The sequence below is a fragment of the Esox lucius genome, chromosome 8 (assembly GCF_011004845.1).
Source record: "Esox lucius isolate fEsoLuc1 chromosome 8, fEsoLuc1.pri, whole genome shotgun sequence".
In the NCBI taxonomy this organism is placed as follows: domain Eukaryota; kingdom Metazoa; phylum Chordata; class Actinopteri; order Esociformes; family Esocidae; genus Esox; species Esox lucius.
In genome coordinates this window covers 28,571,038-28,583,390 of record NC_047576.1, presented here as the reverse complement: position 1 = coordinate 28,583,390, position 12,353 = coordinate 28,571,038, and the positions used below count along the sequence as shown (strand labels likewise).

Below are 12,353 nucleotides of genomic sequence, written 5' to 3'. Positions count from 1 at the left end.
CTGGAAATGAATATGTTATGTGAAGATGGAATACAATGTGAAGAGTTAAACCTAGAACACTAGTGTTCTACCAACACCGTTATGCCCTAGTTGACTTACACAAAGTATGACCTGGTTTCAACCATGTCGACTCCTACCTGTATCCGCCTCAGCTGCTGGGTCTGTGGGGTCTGTGAAAGAGTCCTCAGACGGAAACCTCCTGGACCTCCCCTGGCTGGCAGAGTTGTGCTGTGCCTCACCAGCAGACCCACATCACCAGGAGGGAGACGGAAACGACAGGGGATCCGCGGGGTTTTGGGAGGAACCCTCTGATTCGGGGCAAACACACACACCCCCGTGTCTCTTTAGGAACTCCACAAGCACACCGGGACCCCCTCAGGAGACAGAGGCCAGGGGAGGTGAGTCCTGCTCCGCTTTAGCTTGTGTTCACTGGGTGAGAGTTTTCTCTACCTTCACAAAGCATCTTAGAGTAAGCGCTGAGCCGGAATCGGTTCTAACTGTTGAATCTTTTATGAATTAGAGCCGGGACCTGATCCTAAATCAACCCTCTTTCAGAGTAGCATTTCTGTATACAGTCGACACATTACTGGTTGTGGAACGATGAATCTACTGGACATGTTTTCAGTGAATTAATCTGAATATTAATTAAATAGTCTGGGACAGTGAGCTTATTTGGTTGTCTTAAGAGATGGGATGGCTATTGTCACGTTTGTGCTAGCCGTGCCAGCGAATGCCAGCGAATGCCAGCGAATGCCAGCGAATCCCACAACCTCTCTCTGTCAGTTCATCATTTACACTTGTTTTCTTTGATTACTGCCCACACCTGTGTACCCTCGTCACACACACCATTGTTTCCTGTTGGTCTTTGTTTTGGTTTCACCCATATGTTATGGTGTTTTGTTTGTTCCTACCTTTTCCTTTAGTTTTGGTATTGTCTTGTTTTAGTTACTTGATTAAATGTCCTCCAATCTCTCTGCGCTTGTGTCCTGCTTCTATCCTTCAACGTGACAGCCATGACTTTAAAGCAGCCATGACTTTAAAGCAGCCATGACTTTAAAGCAGCCATGACTTTAAAGCAGCCATGACTTTAAAGCAGCCATGACTTTAATGCAGCCATGACTTTAATGCAGCCATGACTTTAATGCAGCCATGACTTTAATGCAGCCATGACTTTAATGCAGGCATGACTTAAATGCAGGCTTAGTGTGGGCTTTTTCCTCTATCAGAATATAGAGTAGGGAGATTATTTTGCAAACTAAAATAGCGGGAATGTGGGAAGGACTTTAAAAAACTACACATAATGTAGAATTTTTTTAATATTAGTAAATAGCTTATGATTAATGTATTATTTATTACCCCATTTCAATTAATAAAGGTCCTCATTAACCATTTATTGATTACTATTGCTATCAAATGTCCTTGTAGCATGTTTTAATAACGATACACAATATGGGATTTATAATCATTCATTACTAATAATTTGTTAAATCAAATTCTGTGAACTCCTCTAGTGTGGGCTCTTTATACTTTATATAATCTTTATTGAAGTTTGTGTGACCAGTTTTATTTCTTAAGTGCAACAGAACCTGATGCTAAATGCAGTGCAACAGAACCTGATGCTAAATGCAGTCGGAAAACTGCTTAGAACATATCAATGTTTAAACAATAAGCAAACGGGACAAGTTCTTAAAGAAAATATGGGAAAATGAATTCACAAAAATATATACACTCACCTAAATGATTATTAGGAACACCATACTAATACTGTGTTTGACCCCCTTTCGCCTTCAGAACTGCCTTAATTCTACATGGTATTGATTCAACAAGGTGCTGAAAGCATTCTTTAGAAATGTTGGCCCATATTGATAGGATAGCATCTTGCAGTTGATGGAGATTTGTGGGATGCACATCCAGGGCACGAAGCTCCCGTTCCACCACATCCCATAGATGCTCTATTGGGTTGAGATCTGGTGACTGTGGGGGCCATTTCAGTACAGTGAACTCATTGTCATGTTCAAGAAACTAATTTGAATTGATTCGAGCTTTGTGACATGGTGCATTATCCTGCTGGAAGTAGCCATCAGAGGATGGTACATGGTGGTCATAAAGGGATGGACATGGTCAGAAACAATGCTCAGGTAGGCCGTGGCATTTAAACGATGCCCAATTGGCACTAAGGGGCCTAAAGTGTGCCAAGAAAACATCCCCCACACCAATACACCACCACCACCAGCCTGCACAGTGGTAACAAGGCATGATGGATCCATGTTCTCATTCTGTTTACGCCAAATTCTGACTCTACCATCTGAATGTTTTAACTGAAATCGAGACTCATCAGACCAGGCAACATTCTTCCAGTCTTCAACTGTCCAATTTTGGTGAGCTCGTGCAAATTGTAGCCTCTTTTTCCTATTTGTAGTGGAGATGAGTGGTACGCGGTGGGGTCTTCTGCTGTTGTAGCCCATCCGCCTCAAGGTTGTGCTTGTTGTGGCTTCACAAATGCGTTGCTGCATACCTCGGTTGTAACGAGTGGTTATTTCAGTCAAAGTTGCTCTTCTATCAGCTTGAATCAGTCGGCCCATTCTCCTCTGACCTCTAGCATCAACAAGGCATTTTCGCCCACAGGACTGCCGCATACTGGATGTTTTTCCCTTTTCACACCATTCTTTGTAAACCCTAGAAATGGTTGTGCGTGAAAATCCCAGTAACTGAGCTGATTGTGAAATACTCAGACCGGCTGTCTGGCACCAACAACCATGCCACGCTCAAAATTGCTTAAATCACCTTTCTTTCCCATTCTGACATTCAGTCTGGAGTTCAGGAGATTGTCTTGACCCTGACCACACCCCTAAATGCATTGAAGCACAACTGCCATGTGATTGGTTGATTAGATAATTGCATTAATGAGAAATCGAACAGTTGTTCCTAATAATCCTTTAGGTGAGTGTATACATTTCTTTTTCAATGACTTTAGGATGAGTTGTAATGCAAATATTGTGGTAATGTCGACCTCTGAAATGCAGATTTGTAGTCTAAACACACAACAGCTGGTCAAACCAGACATTGTTATACAATTAATGTGATGTTACATGTGTGGAATCTGAGCATTAACAATTACAATGTGAATGTACGCTTCATTGGAAGTGGATGTGCCTACATAATGAGAACAACAGAAACCTCTCTGTTTAGATTATCTCTCTATAGATTGCACTCTGATAACCACAGGAATGTTTACATTGACCATTTGGCATGGGGGTTACTGACCATTTGGCAATGGGGTTACTGTCTTGGAAACCTGATCTTTGCTAGGTAGACACACCCTTCAATGTTTATATCAGCTTGTAACCAACATTACAGTGAGAAGAGATTGAGTCAGATGAGATTGAGGTTGTATAAGGAAGACCAGGTCCATAACCTCATGAACAAGACTTTCTAATGCTGCAATAAATAATTGAATTACTCTCCCTTGACAAACGGATATGTGATAATTATTACAACCACTATATGAAATGGCTGATTTCTAACACGTTTAACGTTTTCTACCCAAGTAGTCTTTACAAACTATAAACCTGAAATGTAAAATGTAAACTAATAGGAGCAATTTTTTTTTTTTACTTTTAGAAGAGTCTGGAACTGATTTCATGTCTATTTTAAGGTGCTCATAACATTAATAAAACATGTATTAACTAATCTAAAGAATGGGCCGTTGAATCATTTTCAAGATTGCTAGCATTTCCAAATGTGGGAGTAATGATATATTAATGATTAAAATAAATTACATAATTTATTATCTACAGTTATTATAAAGGACAATTGGAGTGTGTATGTGTTTGTGTGTGTGCACATGCATGCCTGTGTATATCTATGTGCGTTTAACAGCAGTAGCGAGTTGTCGGTCTCTGATGCACTAATCGATTACCATTAGGTAGGATTACCCAGATTACCTGCCAGACAAGCTTTATGGCCTAACAGCCTATTGTAATTAAACCTGAGTTAAAGCGCTGCCTTTTCCACACTGCTGATGGCCTTTGGCATTTAAAGAGGTTGACAATGAGATTGCAGAGGTAAAAGGATTTGTTGGAGTTGGAATGTTTCTCATGGTGATTCTGCTCCATTTGCCCTTAAGACCTACGCATGATCAGATGGGGTGAATAAGCAAGCAAGTTTATTAATAGAGCACAATTCATACATAGAAGCAATTCAATGTGCTTTACAGTGAAAATTAAAATACAAAATGGAATGGAATTACAACAGTCAGAACATGTTCTTAATAAGTTAAGGACATGTTCCCATTCATTGTGGGTTTAGATAATAATGTTACTCTTTCAGAATAATATTTTTAAGGGGTTTTGCTGTTTCACTGTTTTAATTGCCATGGGTTCTTCAACGACGTGTTGGATGCGGGTGGGGTGAGTGAATTCATGGATGGTGGTGTACCTAACGTGATCCTAACATGCTAATTGATTCTCTTTTCAGCCACATGCTGGGACATCCTGTGTCGTGTTGATGAGACCGGGGAACATTTAATATGTGATCTAAATCACAGCGTCACGTCTACCAGCAGCTCCAGTCAAACGTCATTGGAAGTTAGCCTCCACTGCTTAGTGTATGTGGTTGTACTATGCCCGCAAGTCTTCATGTCTCAGAGCGTGATTCATGTAACCAGAGAAAATCTTACCTTTGAATGTTAATATTATGTTAACTTATGCCAAAATATTGTTGTTGACTCTTCCTGTGTACTTGTATTTGTTGCCCAGCATGTATTGTATAAAATACAGTTAAAAAACCCCACCTGAAACAAACGTAATGCCATCTACGTTGCATCCTGACTTATGCTTTGTATGTCATTTTCACCTTACTTTAGCCCCCTATCTTTACTGAATCCACAAATAATATTGTATCTACAGTGTGTATATAAATATACACACAAACTCATACTGCTCCAGGAAAAAAAAAGGTTGAAAAGGAAAGTTTTGAGTGAAGAACCGAAGCGTTCAATTTGCAGTGGCCTCTTAATGTTTTCCGTAGCTGTATATATATATATTCATGACACTGAATTCTTCATTTGGTAGGTAAATATATGTCTCCTATATTCCTTCAGCACACAGCCTGACAGAGAGGTACACACCACACATGGGACTGAGAGGATGAATTGTGTGGGAGAGGATTCCATCACTTGCTCTGTCGCTTTCCACACGCTCAGTGGTGTCGCTGTGGTAACAGCCAATGTGTCCAGCCCCCCAGCAGGTCCCTCAGTGATGCTCAGCATCCTTCTGCGTCTTGGTAAGGAGATGAACACATCCCTCTTTCAAACATTCATATGTTCTGTTGTTGTACTTCATTCAACTCATAAAATAACAACAACAGAGTGAGATCATGACAAGTCACTAGACAGTAATGTCAGCTCTTAGCAGCTCACTCCCCACCTGGAAGTCTCTATTAGATAGGATAACAAATATATATTTTGTTCAGATTATCTCATATTGTTATCATCAAATGAGTCAAAGGACGCTGAAATGGCTTTAGCTTCCCTCTCTATTCCCTTCTCTATTTATAAAATGTTTGTTACTAATCACAATATTATTCATCACAACGATAGAATAGAAGACCCAATTACTATACAATGTATGAATCACTAAATTGTCGGTCACTACAAAACAGAAGACAACTGCATTGGTTTCAATATTCTTTTAAATTCATTATATTAACTATCCAGTATATTTTTTAAAAACTCCTTACTTTACAAGACTCATGGCACTCCTTACTACAACAACAACAGCAATATTTGTAAATTCCGAAGTTACATCATGGAGTGTGATCTTTTAAAATAAACACCCAAATGGCTGGAGTAGTTTACCTTTAGAAATCAGGGTATTAATGTCACACATTAAATAAAAAAAAGCTGCATTTCAAAATATTTGTACATAATGTAGATCATATATTTTACAGCTTCTATTTTTTGTTGTATTAGTAGATGTAGTTTTGATTAATTTGAATGATGAATGTACATGCTATTCCTGTTACAAAAAAAGGGTTTTCTTGTGCAAAATAAGCAGGCTGAGGGTTCTTAAGAGAGAATAAACATCTCTAAGTCTTCCAAACAAGTATGACCATTCTGTAATTAAATAACTTTTTTGCATCCACGGAAATTATACAGAATGGGACTTTGTGGGGTTAAAAGGACTGTTCATGAGTTTCGTCATGTTGCCTACTACTTGTCGATTTTTAACAAAGTATATTTTGTCTGTGTGGATACATTTTTCTGGCAGTTTATTCTTGTTGAGTTATTTGTTTAATCTAAATCTACAGGTGTTGTGCTGTATTCAGCTTTGTATAACATTTTATTTTATCTTCCAGCTAATATCTTTCCAAATATTTGATAATCAATGTTAAAGTGAAATTGGTCACCCAGGGCTTTATTACCAGTAAAGGATGCCATGTTTCTGTGATCTAAAGGCAGTTTAGTGATGTGGATTTATTAATTGTTTTAATCAAAATCTACAGGTGCTGTATTCTGCTCTGTATAACATTTTATTTTATCTTCCAGCAATTGTCTTTCCAACTACTTCATGATCTTTGTTGAAAGTTAAATTGGTCTCCTGGGTGTATAGGTCTTTTAAACTATTGATCAAACTTGGGTCTGTAAATATGTAATTATCAGTAGATGAAATGGCAAAGATGAGACATGAAGTTGCCTGTTTTTGAGTGTAAGCTATTAATTTAACTTTTCTCCTACATCAAAGTTGCTGGCTCTGAGTTTAACTAAGTTGCTGTTTGAGCAGTTCAATAACAGTCAAAAGCTCATTTTATATTTGGACCTTTTTCTCAGATGTTTTTGCTTTGTAGCTTTGTGGGCCTCTATGCCAGTACAAAATTAGGGAACACTCATTTATTTTAGGGAAAACAATTTCCCCATATTCTTCCAAAAAATTTGGATTCACCAATCATTTATTTTTTGCCATCATCTGCCAGTGTGAATAGTGTGTAAATAATGCTGTGATGTTACAGGGGGCTGGAAGCTCTTAGTTGTGTTCTCTGAAGTGTGGGTGAATAGAAAAGGGATGCAAAACCAAAGGTATTGAAAACAATGTCAGTTCATTCCTTTCAAAAAGGGTATATCACAAGTTGTCAGCTTACTCCCATCTCAATAGTCACACAAAATCCAGTATGGTGTTACCTTCCTAACCAGCACACCAGTCTAGCATGCTCTCATTAGCCTGTTTATATCAGGTGTGCCATTGGTTCCCTGTTCCCTCCTGTCTGGCTGCATCTGGGGGTTGTAGTCCTTTTAGTGTAACCATCTTGAGTATTACGAAAATGGGAAACATGCAAAGTTTTCCAATTTTGCATGAGAATCGGAAGCCATGTCATTAAGTAAAATGTTAGGTATCTTAGTCTCCAAACTTTTAAAGTCTCTTCCTAATAATTTAAGAAAATCTGACATGGGGTCTCATTAAATAAAAGACCAAAGTCATTGTTCGGAGCTTATACAATAGATTAGCTACAATAGTTAGTTCAACAAATAGCTTTTAACCTCTCATATGAGGGTAATAGAAGATGTTCATTGCTTCAGCATGTTTATTGCTGCCAGCTGCCTGGTAGGCTTGGAGCCACCGACACCACAAATGAGTTGAGGTTGATTTGTAGATGTAATAACATGAGGGATCTTTCATAGTAATCACAATAACAGCTCTTTGTGGTGTTGTTAATTAGTGGAGCATCATTTGAAGAACAAGACCTGTTTAACCTCCTCACACAATATGCCATAAAGCAACATTTCAGTTTCTGGTCTTGCACTCACACTGCTGAGGTTGATGCTGCATTAGCCAAGTTCTGACTGATTAGACTTTCTTACCAGTAGTGGGTCTGCTTTCATATATCACCATCAGTTGAGCACACCAAAGCATAGCTACAGTATATACAGTTGCACCAATGCCACAAAAAAGCCCAGTTACAATATGCCCAACAACACCTTGACATGCCTCTCACAGCTTCTGGCACACTGTAATTTGGAATGACAAGACCAAAATAGAGCTTTATGGTCACAACCATGAGCGCTATGTTTGGAGAGGGGTCAGTTCATTATTTTTTTTGCTGCCATGTTTAGTTTTATGATTGTGCCATTCTGTTATGACCTACAGTTGAATGTGAATCCCGTAAGAAATAAAAGACGTGTTTTGCCTGCTCACTCATGTTTTCTTTACAAATGGGACATACACTTACCTAAAGGATTATTAGGAACTCCTGTTCAATTTCTCATTAATGCAATTATCTAATCAACCAATCACATGGCAGTTGCTTCAATGCATTTAGGGGTGTGGTCCTGGTCAAGACAATCTCCTGAACTCCAAACTGAATGTCAGAATGAGAAAGAAAGGTGATTTAAGCAATTTTGAGCGTGGCATGGTTGTTGGTGCCAGACGGGCCGGTCTGAGTATTTCACAATCTGATCAGTTACTGGGATTTTCACGCACAACCATTTCTAGGGTTTACAAAGAATGGTGTGAAAAGGGAAAAACATCCAGTATGCGGCAGTCCTGTGGGCGAAAATGCTTTGTTGATGCTAGAGGTCAGAGGAGAATGGGCCGACTGATTCAAGCTGATAGAAGAGCAACTTTGACTGAAATAATCACTCGTTACAACCGAGGTATTCAGCAACGCATTTGTGAAGCCACAACACGCACAACCTTGAGGCGGATGGGCTACAACAGCAGAAAAACCCACCGGGTACCACTCATCTCCACTACAAATAGGAAAAAGAGGCTACAATTTGCACGAGCTCACCAAAATTGGACAGTTGAAGACTGGAAGAATGTTGCCTGGTCTGATGAGTCTCGATTTCTGTTGAGAGATTCAGATGGTAGAGTCAGAATATGGCGTAAACAGAATGAGAACATGGATCCATCATGCCTTGTTACCGCTGTGCAGGCTGCTGGTGGTGGTGTAATGGTGTGGGGGATGTTTTCTTGGCACACTTTAGGCCCCTTAGTGCCAATTGGGCATCGTTTAAATGCCACAGCCTACCTGAGCATTGTTTCTGACCATGTCCATCCCTTTATGACCACCATGTACCCATCCTCTGATGGCTACTTCCAGCAGGATATTGCACCATGTTACAAAGCTCAAATCATTTTAAATTGGTTTCTTGAACATGACAATGAGTTCACTGTACTGAAATGGCCCCCACAGTCACCAGATCTCCACCCAATAGAGCATCTATGGGATGTGGTGGAACGGGAGCTTCGTGCCCTGGATGTGCATCCCACAAATCTCCATCAACTGCAAGATGCTATCCTATCAATATGGGCCAACATTTCTAAAGAATGCTTTCAGCACATTGTTGAATCAATGCCACGTAGAATTAAGGCAGTTCTGAAGGCGAAAGGGGTCAAACACAGTATTAGTATGGTGTTCCTAATAATCATTTAGGTGAGTGTATATATTTTTGTGAATTCATTTTCCCATATTTTCTTTAAGAACTTGTCCCGTTTGCTTATTGTTTAAACATTGATATGTTCTAAGCAGTTTTCCGACTGCATTTAGCATCAGGTTCTGTTGCACTGCATTTAGCATCAGGTTCTGTTGCACTTAAGAAACAAAACTGGTCACACAAACTTCAATAAAGATTATATAAAGTATAAATAGCCCACACTAGAGGAGTTCACAGAATTTGATTTAACAAATTATTAGTAATGAATGATTATAAATCCCATATTGTGTATCGTTATTAAAACATGCTACAAGGACATTTGATAGCAATAGTAATCAATAAATGGTTAATGAGGACCTTTATTAATTGAAATGGGGTAATAAATAATACATTAATCATAAGCTATTTACTAATATTAAAAAAATTCTACATTATGTGTAGTCTTCAGCACCTTGTTGAATCAATGCCACGTAGAATTAAGGCAGTTCTGAAGGCGAAAGGGGGTCAAACACAGTATTAGTATGGTGTTCCTAATAATCCTTTAGGTGAGTGTATATTACCAATTCTTCAAGGGTATGCAAACTTTTGAGCACATCTGTACGTCTTAATATTATGTATACTGAGGACTACACCACAGGGAGAGCAGTTATCAAGAGAGGCAGGAATAAACAACTGGATTATCATTTTGGACTCAATTACGCTGTGGTTCTCACTATTACAGAAGAGGAATTCATGGGTGCACTATGTCAGATGGGCTGATTTCACATGTATGTATTCTTCTTTTTTTATTTTTACTTTCTCTTGTAAAAATTTGCTCTTCTATTGCAAAATTGTATGTTAAAGCCTGACTAGCCGGTCGGAATAAACCCCTAGTATCCAGTCAACATGAAGGGAACTGCTACTCCTTTCCTAGTTTAAAATGTATGTTCATGTTCACTGCCTTTTTAGAAGCACGTGAATGTCTGAGGTAATAATGCTTGATGTATTTTTATTGAAACAAAAAAAACAGTAAAGAAACCAGGCAAGCCTAGTTCAGCCAGCCCACAATAAAAAGTGATATAAATTCAAACCTAGATCTCCCACATGAGAGGCTGCGTCTTTAACCACTACTCCACGGGGCTATACAATTGCTCAGTTGCTAGACATCATTAAACATTGTTTTAAACTGAGTAACGTTTCTTATTAAGTTTACCTCTACCACAAATGGCATCTATGAACTGTATGGCTTTTGTCACTGGCCGTTTTAACAGCTTATTAGCCAGTAATAGGCTTACTAGTATCTACTAACCTACTACTTGGAATAGTCATAAGAATTGAGCAATTGCTAGTGAGACTAAAGATGAATTTTACACTGCCAAAGCAATTTCATTTCATGGCACCGAAACATTGGTTTTTCTAACATTTGTGAATGACATTGATACAATAACTATCAATATAGGAGATAATAACTGACTTTTTCGTCAAGTGAAAAGACGAGACAATCGTACTCTTACTGCCCAAGGGGTTTTCATCTAGCGTACTTCGAAAATCCACAAGAAATAGTCACAATACTGTCAGTGACATTCACTCTTTACCACGATGTGTCATAATTATAACACATCTCATTTCATTTTTGATGGATGCGTTACAATTTCAAGTCCATCACTGCGAGTACACACAAAAAATTGAAATGCATTGTAAACACCAGCAGAGAACATCGGTTTATTAATCAGCAATCAATAATAAACCCAGGGAACACTAAAGATATGCAATCTGTATTTGAACCTATATTTTATGTCAAATGTTTTAATCTCTCAATTTGTTATTAGTGGTTATGATCTTACCTTGTCGCAACAACTCCACAGAAAGTGCTGGACAGTTGAAGATCATGGTATTTCCTCCAAGCAGATCTTGCCAGGCTTTTCTGGTTCTTATCACATTGCTTGATCAACTCTGACATTTTGCACTTGGCCAAACTGTGTTGCTCAATTCTGGACCTTGGGCATTGTCTGAATGCCATGACCGGGATTCGAACACCTGGCCACAATGCTACAGCTATAGTACGGGACTTCAGCCACTGCTATACTATATCATATTCATACCCCACTGAGCCTGGCATGCCATTGATGATTCACAGCTCAAAGGGATAGTTCAGGGTTTTGCCAATCAGGCCTTTTATCTACTTCCGCACAACTGGTAAATACTGTTTGTGCATGTTTCTGCATTTTGCAAGTTGTTTGAAGCTGTCTGACATTTGCTAACTAGCATTAGCTATCCTCCAATAATTGTTCTTAGCATTGGCTCAAAAAGCTGTATTGAACTTCCTTCATACTATACGTCAGTATATAAATATAATATCCCAGTGAAAATAGATGACTCTGTGAAAATAGATAAGTGCCTCACTTCCAAAATCTTCAGCTATTGCTTTAAAGTTCACAGCAGCTGAACTGTTGTTGACTATTTGATCAGTGTATAGCATTTGGATAGCATTATTTTAATGATGCTATTTCATAGTTTGGAGGATGGTGTTGAGGATGTTAATCATGGATGATGAAGATGATTGTCTTTGTTTATTGCATGTATTTGACAGGTCCACCGCTGAAGTTAACACACACCCAGACCCAAGATGGAGAGTTAGTTCTTAGCTGGAGCTACCCAATTCCCCATCCTAATGCCAGCACTGTCCCACTGAACTATGAGGTCCGCTTCAACACCTCCCAAAACATGTCTGACCCCAACTGGAAGGTATTTCAATTCTTAGAGAAATTACAGCTGAAGAGAAATATTGTTTATCAAATGTCAAAGGTTCAAGTAATACAGACCTTTATTTTATAAATTACAAGCAATGAGTCCAGGGACTTCTTTAAGTCTTTATATTGTATCTTTTTAATTATTGTGGTAATAGAACATAAACCATTGTGCAGCGTAACCAAAAATAAATCAA

At 38.7% G+C, this 12,353-nt stretch overlaps 1 protein-coding gene across 1 annotated transcript in view; it reads left to right on the top strand.

The window, feature by feature from the left end:
• lepr (leptin receptor) overlaps positions 1-12,353 on the top strand; it is a 52,841-nt gene that overhangs the window by 15,164 nt on the left and 25,324 nt on the right. The window contains exons 3-6 of the mRNA XM_034293628.1: positions 153-398; positions 4,477-4,606; positions 5,102-5,283; positions 12,000-12,154. Coding sequence (XP_034149519.1) covers positions 153-398; positions 4,477-4,606; positions 5,102-5,283; positions 12,000-12,154 — 713 coding nt within the window. The remainder of the gene's footprint in view (positions 1-152; positions 399-4,476; positions 4,607-5,101; positions 5,284-11,999; positions 12,155-12,353) is intronic.